At 35.3% G+C, this 21,524-nt stretch overlaps 2 protein-coding genes across 2 annotated transcripts in view; one reads left to right on the top strand and one right to left on the bottom strand.

Annotated features, from left to right (window-relative positions):
• Nucleotides 1–21,524, bottom strand: part of LOC105210733 (cytoplasmic phosphatidylinositol transfer protein 1) — a 324,861-nt gene that overhangs the window by 100,484 nt on the left and 202,853 nt on the right. The gene's annotated exons all lie outside the window — the stretch shown is intronic.
• LOC105210730 (peptidoglycan-recognition protein SC2) lies at nucleotides 6,590–7,337 on the top strand. The gene is made up of 2 exons (XM_011181865.3): nucleotides 6,590–7,021; nucleotides 7,090–7,337. The coding sequence occupies exons 1-2, from the start codon at nucleotides 6,643–6,645 to the stop codon at nucleotides 7,266–7,268; spliced, it is 558 nt and encodes a 185-aa protein (XP_011180167.2). The 5' UTR covers nucleotides 6,590–6,642; the 3' UTR covers nucleotides 7,269–7,337.

Genomic DNA, 21,524 nt, shown 5'->3' on the forward strand with positions numbered 1-21,524 from the left:
ACTACTTTTTGTTAGCAATTTTGTTGTTGTTGGCATTCTGCTGGCTTGTTGGTTTGGCCACCAGCTACGGTTGTGATTGTTATGTGCATTTGGATGAAAAATGCATGAAATGTTTTTCGCGGTACACTTAAATGCATATATGCACAACAACAACAACAACAGAGAAAAATTGGAAAATGTACCACTAACAACAACAAAAGCAGCAATGTTGGGTTGTAACAAGCAACTTTCTTCTGCGCTCGCTCGGCAACTTCAACAACTTGTATTTGTTGTTGTTGTTTTGCATAGTTAATGAGCGAAATGTGTACAACGCAAAAGCAAAAGCAACAATTCGAAAAATAGCGTATAAAGAAATCGGTTAAAGTATCAGTTGACACAAAGCAGTGAGTGGTGTGGTGAAAAAGTGAAAAAGTTGTTAAACGCTGCAAGTTGTCAGGCAGCGATTGCACGTTGTGCCACAAGGGGATTCGTGTGATTACACAAGCGAGCTGGTATGCATACATACACGCGCACAAAAAAAACATATAAATAAATTAGTATTTTTAAGTTACTTCTGGTTACACAAAATTGAGCTGTGCGCCCAAAGTGGTGAAAAAACGAAGGGGGGGGGGGGGGTATATAAAATTGTAATATCTGTTCCATAAATGAGTGAGTGTGTAACGGCAATGATACATGCTCAAAGTGAAATTGACAGCATATAATTAAAATTTGAAACGGACCTATTAATAATATTAAAAATAATTTGGATTTTACTCCACTCTTAGAGACTGGATAGAGCTTTTCTTTAACTTTCGGTATGTTAACTGCTAATTGAAGGGTTTTGAGATTGTTTCGAGTATTTAACTTATCTTCATGAAAAGCCTTTTATACCTAATAATAAGAAGTAAGGAAGGGATAAGTTCATGTAGCCGAACATTTTATACTCTCGCAATTGATTGATATAGTTTTATTAAAATAACACACAATTTGACCCATATCTTCGGCATAAAGCCCACGAGAATAAAGAGAGTCACTATATACATATAGTATATGGGGGCTGAGGTAATTCCTGTACCAATTATTTGCTCAATAAAGTTTGTTAGGATATCTCACATATTAACCGATATATACCGCATAAAGTCCACTGTAAGTTTGAAAATCTACATATTTGGTATATGGGGCTACAGGAAGTATTGACCCGATTTTGGCACAGATTCAGATCAGGCCCACTATTAGAAGAAACACATCTCCTTTCAATTTCCTTAGAATATCTGAGAGATTAAGTATATTTTCGGCAAAATATAGGTCAAAAGCACTGAAGTCCTCGGTATCTGGGTATCAGGGGCCTTGAAAGGTTATAGTCCGATTTTAAGATATGTGATGTCAAACTAGAAACTCAATATTTGTGCAAAGTTTTGTTCCGATATCTTCACTGGTGCTTAATTTGGAGATTACTAAGTGAACGAATCAGGTGGATTCCGAACCTTTGTACTAAATTTTACTTTTATAACATTATTTATGGCTTAGTTATGGCACTTTATATGTTTTCGGTTTTCGCCATTTTGTGGGCGTGGCAGTGATCCGATTTCGCCCATCTACGACCATCTTCCTATGGTGCTAAGAAACTCGCGTACCAAGTTTCATCAAGATATCTTAACTTTTTCTCAAAGTTACAGCTTGCACAGACGGACGAACAGACATTCATCCGTATTTGAACTCTATATATAACTGCATATCTAATTCGTTTATGTGAACACAACTAAACTAAAAAAATGCTTTAAAAGAGGGCAGATAGATAATAAAAAAAAATTCCAAAATCTCGACTGCCATTACGGTTGGTATATTTGAAGTTGCTCACTTGAACACTACTCTATTTCTTAATTACTGACAGGCCACAGCTCTGATTTCTACCATTTCTGATTATTAGGAGCCATAAACTGCAACAAAAAATGGGAAAATACGACAGGGGGCCTTAATCACGTTTCACGACCAGGTCTATACATATAACATTTGACTAGATGATGAACACTTACTCTCATTCTCACTGCGAGCTTAACAAGCGAAACAAAGTAAGATTTATTCGGAACGAACGGTACACGTAACCAAAGCGAACCAAGAAACCCATATATGTACATAAGTATGTATAAGGAAATTTCATCAAAGGCTTGAACTTTAAAAAGAAATAAATTCTTCAGTTTCGTCTACTACTTGGTTGAACTACTTTTTCTGTAAGTTCCAAGAGAACTTAGACTCACTTCGAGTTTTCGTTGGTCTAAAATGTAATTTAAGTCTTTAGGAAAAAATGGATTACAATGTTTGAAGTAGGCTAATACCAGAACTTCTATATGTTGGTTAAAAAGTGATTTTTGAGATAGAAACAACTCCAAGGAGTAAAGTGATAACTTGGGCCGCGGGTTCACAAACCACATAAAACAATCTCCTGAGTTTTTGCAATTTTAAAGATATAGAGATTTTGCTGTGAATTAGTTCTACTTTTTATAGGTAAGTATTAGTCGATTCGGCTTATGACTGAACCTTTTGGCATCACCCTGACCAGAACTCCAGCTATATATTAACTATAAAGAACAAAATACCTAAATAATGTTTGCCAGCCTTCTTTTGCGGCTTTAAATGCAAAGGACAACAGTTAGCTTCTTATGTAATTATTTAATAATTAATATTAACACAAATAAAATGGAACGTTGCTCAGTTGGTAAGAGCCCTTGAGTTCTTGTTTCGGTTGTGCTTTGCAGAGTTTTTGCGGCTAAATCCCCAGTCCAACTTACTTTGACGTTATTGACAACATTTTTAGACTTGCTAATTAGCTTTTTCGTACCAAAACCGCAACAAGTAAAAAATGAATGGCGATGAAAGGCAGAAATGGAGGGTAAAGACGGAAAGAAAGTGAGTTCGTGAGTTAATTCGACGACGAGACAGTGATGAAAAGTCGACAGGCGATAGGGTTAACAAGTTGGAAGGTGATGCAAATGTCAGAGCGAGGCAGAGAGGAAATGAGAAGGATAATGTGAGAAGAAGATAGTGAATATTATGTGTGAAGCAGAGAGCGAGCGAAAGCTAGGAAAAAGTGTTGTGAACAAACCTTAGTACCGCAAGGAACAATATTTACGTCGGGCGAGGTGACAGCTGACACTCCTCCTTGCCACAACAACACTTTAGCGACCACTAAGGCGAACGGCAACTTGACTTTATACTGCTGCTTCCGTCACTTGGAAGATACATCAATGTGGAACTTTCAGCCACTTTTTAGTGGCAACTACTTTGAAACTTTCAACGCGAGCAGCTGTTGGCAACAATGATGCGCCGTTAAAGCAGCGACAAGTTGGCAACACTGCGACGTAGGGACGCGCGGCTGATTGACAATGTTTTGCCGCGATTTTTCATCAGCGAAACTGTTGTTGCCTTTGTACTTTGTTACCGTTGTTGCGAAGTAATGTTCGTTTGATTGAGTTAGCCACATTAAAAGTTGAGTGGAAAGTGACAAAAACAAAGCAGCTGTTGTAATGAGTGTGAAAGCGACTAGTTAAGGGGAGCTTCGACGTTGTTGGTACATAGGGTAAATAATAAAATTGATAGTGACAAAGCAGACGTTGTAACATTGTGGTTGAAAAAGGTAAGGGGTTTTGCCAAACTGGAGCTCATTCCAATATTATTAGAACCTGAAACTCTAAGTTGGGATGCTCGTTGGATCCGAGATTTCGCTATTTCAAAAATCTCGACATCTTCTATTTATGAAAATATCGACATCTTCGATGCTGTCGGCTACGCAGAGAAAACCAGAAACATCCATTATGTTCATTATGTTCGTAACAACCGTTCCATGATAAAGGAATGTTCCAGATCTTGTATACAATTTTTAGGAAATAAAGAACTGAGTAACGTAAAGGGATCATCACAGACATCTACCTTTCATATATTAGCGTCTACAGAATCTTTATGAAGAAGATTAAACTTTATCTTGCTCTTTGAATCAACTCTAAAACTCCTCACATAGCAAAAGTTCTGAACGTTCCGTCTTCACAAAAAATATAACAGCACCCTCAAACCAGCACTCACCGAAACTCATAAACTGACAAATCAGCGACTTCTTCAACATCGCAGTCAACCAAAAGGGCAACGGATCGTCAACAATAGTTAGCAACTATGCAACTAAATGGCAAACAACCAACAAGAACTGCCAACTGTCAACCATCGACCAAACAGTCAGCCGTCAACCATCAAACGGCCACCGCCAAACGCCAGCTGCTAGACGCCAACAACCAAAAGTAGCGAACCCTCAACCAACTTCACTCTACACCAACCCTAAGTTCACTAAGTACTCGTGATATTCTTTCATTGTTTGCCACTTACAGGCAGTTGCAAGTGTTGTGCAATAGTTTGCTAGCGACTCAAGTGTCTCTTTGGGGATATTAAGTTTTGTTGACGCGCTTGAATGTTGACGCCGGTAACGAATGAGGGTATTGCGGAGAAGGTGGAGGTGTTTGTTTGAGAAATTATATTTAGGGTATACTATTATATAGAATTTCGTCGTCTACAGGTTTTACTTGAAAGCATTTTTATGGCAGAAAAGCTCATAATATTCATAGGGAGACGACCACAGAACTCGTTCTATGAAAAGTCGATCCACTGTGCAAGAGTCAGGCAATCAATCTACGCGCTCTTTGTTATATCTCTTTAGCTCAATTGTTGCTCTTTAGTTTATGAGATCAAGCACTGAGTAAATCAAGAGGGCTTGTTTCTTGCTGACAAGCTTATCTAATCTTCGAACCACACGAAAAATCTGAATGAATATCACCGAAATATAATAAAAAAAGATATGAGTTCACACATATGTATTTGTTTATCAATTTTGATTTATATATCTTGAGTTCTTCAAAGAGGCCTACTATAAAAATCAAAATCTGCTCGTGTGATAAGTTTGTTTATTGTTTATTGGCAATATACCACTTGATTTATTATTGATTTAATTGAAATATTATTAAGTGGCATTTATACGAGGGCATTCCGATAGCACCGTGTAAAGAGTTTCCAAATCTGACCATAGTTTAAAACCGCTTTAGAAATCGAGAGATATACATATACATTTGTTAATAGTGAAGTTAGCATTGAGTCGGTGTTGCAATGCCAAGAAATACGGTAACGAAATCGGTAGATACCCTCACGTACCTGCCATATGACTATGCTACATTATAAACTGTTAACTTCATAACTTTTCTCTTGGTTTAGAAAAAAGATTTTTGAATTAAATTTGATAGAAGTATAAGGTTAATTAGACCCAAGGCTTGAGAGATATTCAACTTACTTTTTTATTTGTAATAAGATTCAAAATTTTTTGAAGAAAAGTTCTTTGAATTCGCTGCTGAGGATTGAAGCTGGTGAAATAGAGATTTAAAAGATACTTCAAATACTTTTGAGATAAAAACCTGCATACGTTTCGTTTTCACAGATCCCACTGGGAAACTTGGAAACGGATAGGATCTGTATTAAAATCGTTCAAAAGAGATCGTTGATCTCATTTGTCAAAATAATGTTAAAAAATCGGGAATTTAAAGCAGCATTTAAGACTATAGACTTTAAAGAAGTATTTGACGATATATAATTACCAAAGAAACTCGGATCATTAAAAATATATCATGTGCGAGGAACAGATTTATATGAAGAAAACTATTTCGAAGAATATATAGATGGGATAAGGTCATAACGTTCTTATTATTTTTGGTCTTATACATAAGTCTGTTCCTCAGGCTTTCTTTCATTTCCTCCTACAGTGGATCCCAGTCATCACTTTACTTTATTAAAACTAAAAATTAAATAATCAGATTCGAAAACAGTTCATAACAGATTTTTCTTGCAAAAAAGATCAAGAAACAGTCAAAGAAACGGAACTATACACACACAAAATTTGTTCGAAGAGTATATGTAAAGAATTAGGGCATACTTTTGTCCTCTGAGGGTACGGATTTTTATTTATTTCCAACATATTTATTCTAAAGTGGTTCCCAGCGACCACTCGCCTTTCCTCAAACTATAAAAGTGTTTCTGTATTATAAAATTGGATTCGAAAGCTCGAGTTCTTTCAGATTGTGTTTAAACAATATAAAATAACTTGAACAAAATGAAAAAGCTGATTATTTTTCATTCAACATATCAGCCTTATCAAATTTAGATCGCATGTTATCTGAAGATACTCCATATAATTTAATAATTAATATAAGTTACCATAATATACAATCATAACTACAATATAATCGAAAACCATATACTTATTGCTTTAACGAAGATTGAGGGCAGTAGTAAATTTATCATTGGAGTGTGACGTAGGCACTCGGAATAGATTACGTTTCCTACCTGAAGGTAGTATCAATAAAAGAAATGTCTTTTCGTTGAGACTTTCATGAATTATTTGTAATGTATAAATAAATTTGAATTCTTTACTGGTATGAGGCCACCAGATATTTGCGAAATTATAATTGTGCAATAAATTTGCTCATTTAAGATTTTATATATGACATAGCGATTATCAGAAGCTAACATTTATGTAGTCTAACTAACACAATGCTTTTCCAAATAGTATAAAACCGACGCTATTTCTCTACAACAAATCATTAGTAAAACATTACTTCTACTCAAATTATCAATAATAATATGGCCTTCAAGGTACTTTTCTCGCTGCTCGCTGTGCTCTTGTGCGCCAATGCCGTCTTTGGTGTGAAAGTCATCAGTAAGGCGCAATGGGGTGGTCGTACCGCTAAGAGCCGTTCCAACTTGGCCAGTGGTTTGTCCTACGCCGTTATCCATCACACCGCCGGCGCTTACTGCTCCACCCAAGCCGCCTGCTCCCAACAGATGCGCAACATGCAGAGCTACCATATGGATTCCTTGGGCTGGTCTGATATTGGATACAACTTCTTGATCGGTGGTGATGGTCAAGTGTATGAGGGTCGTGGCTGGAGCACAATGGGCGCTCATGCCACCAACTGGAACTCCAAGTCGATTGGCATATCCTTCATGGGCAACTACAACAGTGAGTGATCCGGGTGCTGAGTTTTAGACTTGGATCTCTTGAATTGATGATTTCCTTTCTTATTCCAGACGACAAATCCACCGCTGCTCAAATCGCTGCCGCCAAGGCTTTACTCGCTGATGCCGTCTCTCGTGGTCAAATCAAGTCTAACTACATTCTGTACGGTCATCGTCAAGTCGGTTCCACTGAGTGCCCTGGCAACAACTTGTATGCTGAGATCAAGAAGTGGTCCAACTATCGCGCTTAAATTGGGAACAAGTCAGTGTTATAAAATGTAAAAAAAATTAGTGAAATATAGTGGCTACTGTCGATTATATACATTTTTTGTGTTAAATTATGGGGTTTCCGTGGTGTCACAAGAGTCTAGAGAGCCCACATGAGCTCGGCTCGGTCAAGCCTAGACTGATAATACTGTTTTTTGAGCGATCATCCAGCTGAATAACGCCCAGAACCCTCTTTTAAAAATCGTTTTCCTATTTACGTTCTTTGTCTCCAAGACCAACTGGCCGAATTTATCTTTGGGAATGAAGAGGGTCTTTGGATTGTTTGTTCAAAAGAGAGAATCTCGGCGATGTCTGGGATGTATGAGGGAGCTCGCTTTAGCATAGCTTCGAAGATTCGATCTCAGCTGGTTTCGTTACAGCGATATCTCCTTGGAATAAGGCAACATATCTGGACTCTTCACTGAGATGACGTATAATGCTTCTTATATAGCAATACCAAACCCAAAAAAATTCAAGGAACACCACTACTTCATCCCAGACGTTCCACATTCGCTACACAGTGCCATTTTCCCGCATCATTAACGCACTCCACCACCATTGTCACGTGATCTTCTCAACTGTATTTAAGTCATTGTTGTAGAAAGTTATTGCTAATGTGTTTGCCCACTTCGGCACGAACGACCAACGAAGTGTACACTTTACAAAGTGTTAATGTTATTTTCAGAGTGCAAGAGAGGATTTTCGCCTCGCCAGTGACCAGTAAAAGTTTGCGAAAGATTCGCTGCAAATTTCATTGTAATTAATAATTAAGAGAATAACAACTTAGTGGTGAAAAGTGCAGTTAACTTTTGATGTCGAACAAGTGAAAATGGAGAAGTTAAAATTTAAAAAGAAACTAAAGTCAATAGACTGAAAGTGCTTTAAAATTTCTGAATGAATAGCCATCGAAGGCGTTAAGTGGGTTTTCTGGCGTTATATAGAGAGTCTCAAGATCAGTAGTCGTAAAAGGTCATTAGCTTCTAATGAGCGACAATAATTGTATTCGCAGGGTGTTTATTCGACAGTATCTTATATTTTCTGTTCATTTGGTACCCAATTATTTGAGTTATTTGTCAAGATCTCGAATACTGTCTTCAGGCTTCCTACTCATTAGATTCCATTCGATTCGATCTTATTATACAATTTGCTGTATAATCGTTGCCATATCCTAAAAATATCGTCAGATTATGTCATTAAATATATTTACAAGATTGGTTATAATCCTTATCCATTGATTTTTAAAAGCTGGACTTCATAGAAACCTAAATACTCAAAGTAAGTGGTCGTTTTTCTCTTTTTCCAATGAGATTCGTTTCATTGGTCGCAAATTCATAGCTTACTCAGGTTCCAGGTGTTCTGTAACCAAATTAAAATTTAGTCACATACCTTTACAATTTTGGTCATGTATATAGTCGGCTAATTTAGTATGAATGGAGCGATATTCAAAGGGGAACAGGATGGGTGTACTGTTGCCTCACTTATCGACTTCATTTGAACAGTTAGGCTTCGTCTTAGCCGACTGCAGAGAGTCTCACAGCTTTGACAGTTATTTGTGATACCCAAATACTTCTAACGGATCGCCAAAACCCTCATGATTCGACCAAGCGCTTGAACACTATTACAAAGATCTTAAGTCGGCTAATGTCAATTCGAGTCACCTTGGCTGTGTTCGCCGAAGAAGTGCCTACCGAGGTGTTTCAACCTTAGGGTACCTGCTCAAAGAGCTGTTCAATTTTTGGTACCGCAGAGTGAATGCGGCAATTAGCGCTGAACTTCGGGAGTAATTTGTTATTATACATGTAAATTTGTACTTTTGGATTTCAATATATTAATATTTGTATACATACAATCAAAAACGTTTTTAGAATATAGCCGAATACATTCATTAAATCCAAAGTTCAAAAAAAAAATATTAAAAATGTTGTAATTACAGTGGAACTTCTCTAACTCGAATCACCATAATCCACAAAAAAAATTGAGTTAGAGAGACTTCGAGTTATAGAAATGTTTATAGAAACATACATTTTTCAAAAAGCTATCAATTTTAGATTTATATCCAGTTTTATTTATATGATTCGCATAAAGTTTTATTTAAATATATTAAAACATATATTCTGTAATTCTTTTCGTTGCGGTTTGCTATTGTTACATGATTTTTGCAATCCATAAGTGTAATATCATATTTTTTGTTCGCCTCTTTATGATAGAGGGAATCTTTTAAAATTCTGCCTCGATAGTAAAATTTAAAATTTTGTTTTATGCAATGGTCGAAAAATTCGATTTATTGATGGAAATTTTTATGAAGTTTGACTTCTAAACGCTATTGCCAACTCAAAAGTTCAAGTCATGGAGATCGAGTTATGGAAGTTCCACTGTATATAAAAAATATTTTCATTTAACTTTATTTAATTAAAATTAACAATATCAATATATGAATAAACATATCTAAACTAAAAATATCATGTAATCACTACAATCAAGTCAATAAATAGAAAGTTTCAGCGCGAGTCAGCGCCGAAAAACACTTCAGAACTTTTTTTATCGCATTGGTCAACTTTACGTTCGGCTTCGGTCAGCGTCTACTCTGCGCTATCTGTGCGATTTCGTATGAAAATGTATGCGAACAACTTTGAAGAGGGGAAAGCGTGGATAGGGATGCAAACGATGTATCGATGTTTTCGTCAAAAAGCATCGATGTTAGCCATCGATGTCGCGAATCTAAAAACATCGATGCATCTCTTTCAATGCATGTCACTTTCAACGATGTTTTATATAAAAATTTGACTTCACACCTTCGCACTTTTTCGGGTATTAACTCGAAACTCTCTATTTGGATACGCTTTATTATTGTTATTATTTATTATTATGACATTGGAATTCGATTTTTGTAAAATACGGATATTATGATTTATTTATACAATTTAATTCTGGCGTAGGCTACTGCGTTAGATCAGAGATTCAAATTACTGCGTTTTAAAGATGCTATGGCTAAAATATTTTTTTTTTGTTTCATAAAAAATTCAAATAATCGCGCTGATACAACGGAATCTTCGGATGAGTGTGAAACAGAATACAGAATAGAATTTGGAACCAGAATAAACATTTGTTCCACCAAAAGGTGAAATGTAAGCTGTCAAATTTATCTACAATTACAGGGACGGAAGGTTGAAAAGAAAGTGTATCTCGGCTGTGTTTCCGGCTAATAGGCTTATTAATATTTACACATTGTGGCCACTTCAGTGCCGAGTAAACGACTGTTTTCTAAACCTAGCGCAACTATCACGCAGAAGTAAATTGAAAAGAAATGACAGTGAAAAAACTTTCCATGTCGTTATTTTGAAATTCTGTTATTTATTGAGAAAAAACTTTAACAGACATATAATGCTAAGTGAAATAAAATGTATCAACTTAAGACGTACTACATTTCATTTATTTATGCTTCTGCTTCTGTATCCCTTAGCTTTTCACACTAAATTTAAAATAAGTTAAAAAAGTTCAAAAATACATCGATGTATCGACATATCGATGTTTTAATGGCCGATGTTTTTGATTTCGATGGGTTTTGAAGAAACATCGATACATCGAACCATCGATGTTTCATTTCACGATGTTTGCATCCCTATGCGTGGATGATTCCTTTTCGCATTCTTCCTTTTCAAACTTAATCTGTTCTGATTCCTTCACTAAAGTCAGTTCCTTGTTCCTAGTATAAAGTTTTTATAGACTTTAACAGTGGTCTCTTATTTGGAAGTAATCAAAATATGCCAATATTGGCCTTTACGGGCAATAATGGATTCTGTTAATTTCAGCGATCTCAAGTCTGAAAAAGTTTCATTCGGGGTTCTCATTCCGGAAAGAGAGTCAACAGATTTGAGACCTAAATTACCAATAGTCAGTATACGGGTGATTCTACGATAAGAGGTAACTTGTGCGGCAATCTGCTTAAAGTATTGTTTTTGTCCTATATGTTGCTATTTTTTTAAATGAATCATATCATATTAATGTAGTGCATTAAATAACAGTACAATTCACTGCATAATTAAAACAATTTTTTCTGAAAATTATTACAAAGTCTAAAAAAGTCTCTCCCCTGGCTTGTTAGAGACCAGGGCAGTTACCATTTATCATGACACCCGGACCGGAAGTCGTGTGCTGCTGAATCTTGATACTTTCTTGCGTGAGATTCTGAACATGACCCCTTCCCCACCTCCAGCCATCACCAGCATCAACAAAACCAAAAATATTAGCCTCGCAATCCAACGCAGAATCGCTCTTACCAACAGATGGTAGTTTGGACTGAGTGGACATTTAAATGTGAAAGTCCTTCCTCGATGAACCAAAACCAAACTCTACAAGTCCCTTATCATCCCGTTCTGCTTTATAGTGCAGAAGCATGGACGATGTCAATTTCCTATGAGGCGTTTTGAGAGAAAGGATGAGGATTTTTTGAGAGAAAGGTTTTGCGGAAGATTGGCAACGGCGAATACCGCAGATGATGGAACGATGAGCTATACGACGACACTGACATAGTTCAGCGAATAAAAGCACAAAGGCTACGTTAGCTAGGTCACGTTGTTTGAATGACGAAAGCCCTTCAGCTTGGAAAGTGTTCGATGCATTACCCGCTAGGTACCAGGTAAAAAGTGATCTGGTTTCTATTGGTATTTCTAATTGGCGCCAGACAGCAAAAAGGGCAGAAAAATAGCGCAAAACTAGATTCGCCTGTAATCGCATAAGCTGTGCATACGCCAAATATGTATATATAAATAAGATCAGGTTGACCAGACTCTCCCCATGCCAAATCATCTTTTGAAAGGGCAGAAGATATATTACTTCTTTAAAAATTCAGTAAATGTTTTTGAAAGATCTCAAGATTTTATATTTAACTAGCAGACTAGGCCACACGTTTTTGTGGCTAAGGTCTACATTAAATTAGTAAATTTTTCAATGCTGAGAAAAAATTCTTACTCATAAAGACGAAAACGTTATAGCCGATAAATTTTACAATGATTGATAGACATTATTGTATTGTTTACGTCTCTCCCCTGGCCGATGTATTTACCCTACAGTATATATACAATCTCCAACATAAAGATTTTTAATTTTTATTTAGAAAGAGTTGCCTCAACTAACTCCATCCATCCGAATTTAATTGAACTTTTAATTATAACAAATAATACCTTTTAGGCACCTTAATTGCATTCACTTTAAGAATGCTTAACTAAAGTCTCATTCTTAAGCTCAAAAGGGTCATTTAAATGTACATTCAGTTAATATTTAATATACTCAAATACATTCGAAAATACATACTATAATGTCTACATATCCCCCTGTGATTAACACACACGCATGCACTTATCTTCAAAGGAATGCGACCCACATACGCATGAAAGCTTAACCCGCACTAATTCGTAGACGGGAAAAGTAATTACACTTTATGGGCCACAAGTGAGGCAATGAATCTCAACAAGGCAAAGAGTTAAATGGCAAAAGATAAATAACCAAATGACTGAGGGAATTTATTGGAGAATTATGGGAAAGCGTAGACATCAATAAAGTATTTGCGGTGCTTTATGGTGAACTAAGATGGTCAGAGTGAAATGACAAAAGCATGGCATGATAAGAAATAGAATCACTTAAATACTTCGAATTTTTTTTGTTAAGCCTGTGTTATGCAAGCTTTTAGGAGCCTTTGAATGTCTGACTAATTTAAGGAACACCTTTATTAGGTCCAAAATAATTCAAAATACATGCCGGTCGAAGAGCTCGCTCAAGAAACAACTTTTTCCAAATATCTAAAGTCAATCCTGCCAACTCTAACCCTAATATATCTTCATTGCTTACATCCTAACATGCTCAATAGCTTAATATCGTAATATCAATATACTAAAGTTTTATGCCATTAGAAATCAATGGCTCATTAAATAAATTCGAGACTCACATAGAAATAATACACACATATTCAGCAACAAAGGATAGAAGCACGCATAAGTGTTGCGAAAACAAAGCAGACGAGTCGTTTGCTGCGCTCCAAATGCTTAAAGCCGCAATAAATAATCAGTAAATTGTTTGGCAAAGATAATGCGTCTAAAGGCGAGACGTGTTTGTATGAGTTTGAGTGCTACTATGTTGTATGTAATAAGACTGTAATCGGTATATTTAAAGAGTTGTCTTGGCATACAAAAGATATTACGAGTTGATGTGTATGTGACGGTTGCTTCTGGCGTTCACTTGGAAGTTTCGTTGAAGTGGGTTCAGTGAGACTGTGATCTGACTGCAATCGTTAAGGACCATCACATTAACTGAAAGAGAAAATATATTTATTGAAGTATTTACTATAATTGTATATCTATATATACATATGTATAGTATATGAACACTGAGTGAATGAATAACTGTTTGTTCTTACGTTTTAGTAATTCAATTGATTGCTTTTTGCTGCTGTAGGGAAGGAGTTACACTATAAGAAGATATTAATGACACACCGACCTGATTATAGAATATGTTTGAATGCTTAAAGAAAAAGGTATTTTTTGATTACAGAGGGGATTTTTTGAGGGGATAGAAAAATTAATATACAGGCACAAATATGTACACAAGAAAAGAAAGGAGTGAAAAGTATAAATAAATAAAGGAAAGATGTAGAACAAGTAAGGAAGGGCTAAGTTCGGGTGTAAATTTTATACTTTTTTTTGTATAAAGTCCACTGAAAGTTGGAAACCATAATATTAGGTTAGAAGCACCGAGGTCCTCGTGTTCGATATATGGGGCCTTAAAAACCTATGGCCCGATTTCGGCGATTTTTAGAATGGGTCTGCCACACTATAAACGTAGTATTTTTGCAAAGTTTTGCACCGATATCTTCACTAGTACTTACTTTGTATATTGTAAAGTAAACGATTCAGATCGTCTTCAAAGTTCTGGTATATAGGAAGTAGGCGTGGTTTTGAAGCGATTTGGCCTATTTTCACAACATATCATTGGGATGTAAAGAAACTATTACAAACCAAGTTTCATTGAAATCGGTCAAGTAGTTCCTGAGATATGGTTTTTGACTCATAAGTAGACGATGCCACGCCCATTTTCCATTTTGTAAAAAAATCTGAGTGCAGCTTCCATCTGCCATTTCTTATGTGAAATTTAGTGTTTCTGACGTTTTTCACTATTGAGTTAACCCACTTTTAGTAGTTTTCAACATAACCTTTGTATGGGAGGTGGTCGTGGTTATTATCCGATTTATTCCATTTTTGGACTGTATAAGGAAACGGCTAAAAGAAACGACTGCAGAAAGTTTGGTTCATATAGCTTTATTGTTTTGCAAGATATATACAAAAAACCTATTTGGGGGCGGGGTCACGCCCACTTTTCCAAAAAAATTACATTCAAATGTGCCCCTCCCTAATGCGATCCTATGTTCTAAATTTTATTTTCATAACTTTATTTATGGCTTTTATAGCTCTTTATGTGTTTTCGGTTTTCGCCATTTTGTGGGCGTGCCAGTGGTCCGATTCAGCCCATCTTCGAACTTAACTTTCTTATGGTGCCAAGGAACACGTGTTCCAAGTTTCATTAAGATATCTCAATTTTTACTCAAGTTACAGATTGCACGGACGGACATACGGACAGACGGACGGACGGACAGACGGACAGACAGACATCCGGATTTGAACTTTACTCGTCACCCTCATCACTTTGGTATACACTGGTGGTCACATAATTACGGACACTCCGTTTTCTTTTAAAATATTGGTTTATTTTATAATTTAAAAGCGACATATTTTTTTAAACTTCAGTTACCATATTTATTATCTTCTAAGGTATAGATTTATTGAAAATTTAACGAACAAATTGTTTCCCATCTGAACCAAATAAATTAAACTTGGATTAATCGCTCAACAGTATTTGTTTCCAAAAATCTAAGGGTTTTCCGATATACTCCCTTGCAAATTTAATACGACTCTTTAAGTTTTTGTTTGATACGTGCGGTTTTTTTCTTGCGATTCAAGAAGACGACATCTGATGGTTCGTGTTGATACATCGTTGGTCAGTTGATCCTTTATCGTGCCAAGAATTTGCCTGGAAGTTAAAAAAGGATTCGCCTTGCAAACTCTACAAATTACACGATCGTCCTTTGAAGTAGTTTTTCTGGGCTGTTTTATTTTCTTATATTACTCCCTGTCCTCCGTGATGAATCAAAGCATTGTGAACCATTGATTTTGAGCATAAAAGTTCCTTCGCTACGGCTCTTATGGACATTTTTTCCTTCACGTACTTGTAAATAATCATTTTCCTCAATTCTGGAGTACAACTCTTTTTTCGACCCATATCTAACAGTTATTTTATTTGATATTGAATATTTAGTTAATATACAAATGATTTATACAACTTACCGTAAGTTTTTGTGTTAAAATAATAAAAAATCCAATAAAAAAAATTGGTGTCCTTAATTATGTGACCAAGCACAAGCACACTCAAAATACAATAAATTCATCAAACCGCCGAACTTTAGTAAAAGTGTCTAAATTTGTCACTCAAAAACGTGCTACATTTTTGAGCACAGTTATAATATAGCGCTGCAATTTACAGTGGGTCTCTAGGCGAAAATTTAGTGCTAAAAATATTGAACTGAAACGCGTGTTTTACTCAACTTTATTTTGTCCCTAATTATGTGGCCACCAGTGTATATAACCTTATATCTAACTCGTTTAGTTTTAGGACTTACAAACAACCGTTATGTGGACAAAACTATAATACTCTCTTAGCAACTTTTGTTGCGAGAGTATAAAAATTAACGTCTGAAGAAACTGGTGTCTCAAAAAATTGGCATGTGTCCATGACCACAATTCCAATCCTCCTAGACCTAGGTCGCATTTGCAATGGTTGGAACTAAGCAAAAGTAGCAAAATTTTGTTTAGAAATTTTGTACCACTTTTTTGACTTTTTCGAACTAGTTCTAGTCAGTTCCAGCAATAGAGACGTCTATTAAGGTGGCTCTTCAAAAATATTAGGTAAATTGGTTCAGTAGAAATTGAGATCATCGTGGGTATCTTTTTGAAAAAGCAGTGTAATAACCAACTTAAAGAAAACATCACCTATTAGTGACTTACGCATTCATTTTGTTGTACTAATTTAGTTCATTTTGAACATATCAACATTTTGAAAAACTTCTTCCCAGATGGATGGAGAGAGTTTGTAAGAATTTTTATACTCTCAAAGTTGCTAAAGAGAGTATTATAGTTGTGTTCACATAACGGTTGTTTGTATCACCCAACAATAAAAGAGTTGGATATAGGGTTATATACATCAAAATGATCAGGATGACGAGTAGAGTTGAAATCCGTCTGTCCGTGCAAGCGATAAATTGAGTAAAAATTGAGATATCTTAATGAAATTTGGTACACATATTCCTTGGCATCCTGAGGAGGTTGGTATTAAAAATGTAAAATTTAGTATAGAGGATCACATTAGGGAGGGGCGTATTTGGGTGAAATTTTTTTGGGAAGTGGGCGTGGCCCCGCTTACAAGTAGGATTTTTATATATATCTCGCAAACCAATAAAGCTATATAAACCAAACTTTCTGCAGTCGGTTCCCTTACGTACCACACCAAACACCACGAAAATAATTAAAATTTGATGATAACCATACAAAGATTGTATTGAAAATTACTAAAAGTGCGCTAATTCACTAACGGAAAACATCAGAAACACTAAATTTTACAGAAGAATAGTCAGAAAGAAGTTACACTCAGATTTTTTTACAAAATTTAAAATGGGTGTGGCGTCGGCTACTTATCAGTCAAAAACCATATCTCAGAAACTACTTGACCGATTTCAATGAAATTCGGTAACCAATATTTTTTTTACACCCAGATAACATATAGGAAAGGCGAAATCGGTTCACAACAACACCTACTTCCCATATAACTCAATTTTGTATTCCATCTCATTCGATCACTTTATAATATAATGATGAAAATGAGGGAAAACGGTTCAGGAATTACCTCTCCTCTCATATACTATATATAATAATTTTCGTTTTCTATTGGACTATATGTCATATATATAAATCAAATAGTGTTATATTAATAAAATTAAATAAATGAATTGCGATAGTATAGAATGTTCGGTTGCACCCGAACTTAGCCTTTCCCTACATGTTTTTAGTTGAATCCATGTTAAGAAGATTCACAAAATAATTTTAAAAGAATTGCTGTATTCTACTTGAATATTTTTCATATACAGTAGTTTTCCGAAATAACGAATATTCGTTTTAACGAAAACTGCTTATAACGAACAAGCAAATTTATTACATTGAGTACCTTAAAAAACGAACATCGGGGATTTGTAAGTACCGTAAGTGAAGAAGACATATGAAGAAAGAGAAAAAAATCATATAACATCGAACCAGGATTAAAAATCAAACTTGAAAAAATTCGAAAGAAATGTGCAAGTTGGAAAAATTTTGCATTTTACAAAAAAAGCTTAAAATTATTGATCAGCACCAAATAGAAGTATAAGTGTCAGAATTGGTCCATTTTGGAAGAATTTATTGGATTTGAATTGTTTTGTTATACTTTTCAATTTTTTCACAAATAACAAATTATTAAACTGCAATTTACGGATATTTAACTCATTTTTATTGAAAAACATACATCTAAGTGAGTACTCGAATTAACGAAAAATTCGATGCGACGAACAGACTTGACAATTAATGTGTTCGTTATTTCGGAAAACGACTGTATTTATACTCATACGACATGTCGTTTTAGAAGGAACTAGAGACCGACCGATTAATCGGCCTTGGTTTCGGCATCGGCCAGTATCGGCCACAACATTAAGCATCGGTATCGGTATCGGCATCGGCCATATTTGGCCGATTCTTAGCCGATTCTTTCTACTTCTTTCGGTTTACACTAAAATTATTTATTTTTACTTTTTTTATTTCTTTAGAGAATAAAATTTGAATTCTTCTGTTTACCATATAAAACAGAGTGAATCACATTTAATTAAACTAACAATTCATCATGGTGATAATTTAAGTCTAGTATAAAGAAATTCAATATTTTTGCATTAATGAAGGGCACTGCTAGAAACATTCGATTTATGTCAAATATGCACAGTTTTGTTTAAAGTTGTTGAGGTTATAGAAGCATTCGTAACTAAGTTAATTTATTTTTAAAAGTTTCGTAATAACCACTTGGTGCTGGCCTGGACTACAAGGTGCATGGAAAAGAACCTCCCAAACAACCTTCCGAAGTTTCTATTGAGTCAGCATCACCATTTGCCGTCTTTCACAATGCGAGATATAAATGACAAAACTCATGTCTTTGAAAGTAACGGATTATTTTTACTAACGGATTATTTTTTAATGCTCATATTTGTCATTAGGGGGCTATACCAATGTAACCCATGAAAAATTAGGCGATTTTAGTGAATTTTTTTTTTTAAGAAAGTACTCAATCGAATGTTTCGAAGTTTTTTGGACATAATAAGGTGTTCTTTCAACAATATTTTAAGATTTTTATTTTGAAAAATTGTGAAAAGTAAAGGATTTATGGGCTTGTCTTGGGAGGTGTCAAAAAAAAGTTCCCCAACTGCTGACATGATTACGGCGAATGAGTAACTGAAACACAAAAATTGAAAAAGTTTATTAAAATTGAACATATTCCCTATACAATGTCCTACGATTATTGAAAAATATCAAACATTAACAAAATGGCGTAAAAAAAAACAATTTTTTAGGTAAAAAAGATAGGTCATTGTATAGTAAATATATTCTCGAACATTCAGTTTAAATTTGAAGTTGATCGGTCAATATCTCGTTGAGTTATGTTGTCAGTAATTTTGTGAAAAGTCGTTTCGAGAAAAACGCGTTTAAAGTTTCGACTATAGCGGCTTATGTATGTGAGCGATTTCCCTTTAGAACGATGCCATTCAAAAACTATTCAAGATACGACCTTACCGCTTTCACAGGATATTTTTAAATTATAAACTATCGCATAAGCAAAAAATAAAAAATCGATTTTTTGAAAATGTCACACCGGTATAGCCTCTTAAAGGTCTTATATTGCTGATTGCTGATTCGCTTTGAGAAAACGCGAATAACTTATTTGTTCTATCAACATATATCTTATAATAATAATTAATTTAGTTTTTAATATTAATTAAATCACTAAACAACTTCATATTAACATATGAATTGAGTTGTTTACCTATTTTGTGATGTTATTTGTCTTTGTTTTTATTTTGTTACTATACTAATTTACTAAATAAAGTTGTTGATGAAAGAATCGGCATCGGCAGCGGCATCGGCCAAAATTTTAGTATCGGTCGGACACTAGAAGGAACTCTCTCCAAAATATCACTCATACGTCACGTTGCACTTTGTGCACTTCATCACATCACTCATACGCAGCACCATCATTATATATCTCGAAATTAACATTATATTACATTACTCATACACCACAGTGACGTAATTTTTTCTAAAGGTAAGATTTTCCACTGAAATGTCACTCATACGACACGTGGCGCTTAACCTTTTGTTTTAAATCAAAATACGAATGTCACTCATATGCCCCACACCACCACCACTACATTAGCACCGCAATTTCACACTAACCAATATCACTCATACGCCATGTCGCCCATAGCAGTCATTAGACGGATTTCATGTAATGCGAGTGTACATAAAGTACCGTTACTCATAAGCGGCACACACAACCAACTCGACCGCCACACATCCCAACGCAGGCAATTGGAAACTTCATAACGGGATTATATTACAAATGAAGGCCAAATGAAACGAGCATTACAACGCTTGACATACACTTATTGTTGCTGTTGTTGTTGCGGTTGTTAGTGCTTTCGAGTATTTGCCCGTTTGTAGTTGCCAGAAGTCAGAAGTCCATTTTAAGAGGCGCATTAGTCGTTTATCCTTTTTACTGTTTCTTCTTACAACTTCCATTTTTGTTGGTGCTAGTTGTTGTTGTTGTTATGACTTTAATGACACAATGACTCGGCAACATTATTAAGCCGAAGACAGTGTTGCCATCCAAGTAGTCGGTGTGTGATTACACATGTACATATGTAGTTGCTGTTGTTGTTGTTTGCTGTTTGGTATAATAACACTAGCGGTTTCTTTAATAACATTGCTGCGCCCTACTTTGACAGTGGGTTAACGTACTTAGTGTAAAAGGGTCAGTTGGTCCTTTATGAGAAAAGGGATATGTACGAGTATATATGTACACTCTCTCATATTTATTGAATTTATGGGCAACTAAAAGGATATTGTTTTCATATAGATGTGTGTATGTGTAGTTGTTATAGTTACTTAAACACAATGGAAAAGGACTGACGAGCGAAGATAAGGAGCAACTTGTTGATAAAGTATTGAAAATGTGGGAAAACAATAAGAGCACATCCTGTCTTATACATATGTTGATTGATGTTTCAGCTGAGAACTTTTGGTCGTGGCAGGGAACTTTGAGCTTTATCCATCCTCGTAGAGTTCATCTTGGATTAGAAATAAAAAATTTCTAGAGCCCATTAAAATAACAGCTTTAAGCTGCTCATGCAAGAAATCTCTCATTCAAATGTCTTATGCTTCAAATCTAGCAGATTAGAATTCCGACTTATTAAAGTTGCATAAAGCGAATAAAAAAAAAGAGCTAAAAAAAATTGTCTTCTTATTCATCGGTGGAATACATACATAGATCACCGGCTGAGGAGTAGAGTATGAATTCAACTCACTTTGGAACCTTTCTGAACCATCAATAGAACCATAAACAACACTTTCAGCAAACACTGAAGACAGCAAGGTAGATGTATAAGCCTGATACCACCGATCAGTGAAAATGAAGAACTTATAAAACGCATCATTAGTTAGAGTAAAGTAAAGTATAAATTAACCTCTAAATCAAATAGATCGAAGAGGGTTTCTACGGTTCTTCAACTATTACATTAGAAGATAAAGTCCAGTGACGGAGTTTACAACTGCTTCTCTTCTGCGAGGCAATAAAAAATGTGTTGGACATATTATCCAATAGATTCTCAGTTCCCACTACCAGATATATTCGGAGATGACTTTACCAACTGCACTGAAATCAGGTCTAGCGCATCGTGATGGACGAACTTAAGAAATATGATTTAATAAAAGGTCAAAATTGTACCTTCTATAGGTACATATATATAGCATATGGTATATAAAACGAGTTATCTGAAAGAAAAATATGGAAAT

Source organism: Zeugodacus cucurbitae, chromosome 6, assembly GCF_028554725.1.
Source record: "Zeugodacus cucurbitae isolate PBARC_wt_2022May chromosome 6, idZeuCucr1.2, whole genome shotgun sequence".
In the NCBI taxonomy this organism is placed as follows: domain Eukaryota; kingdom Metazoa; phylum Arthropoda; class Insecta; order Diptera; family Tephritidae; genus Zeugodacus; species Zeugodacus cucurbitae.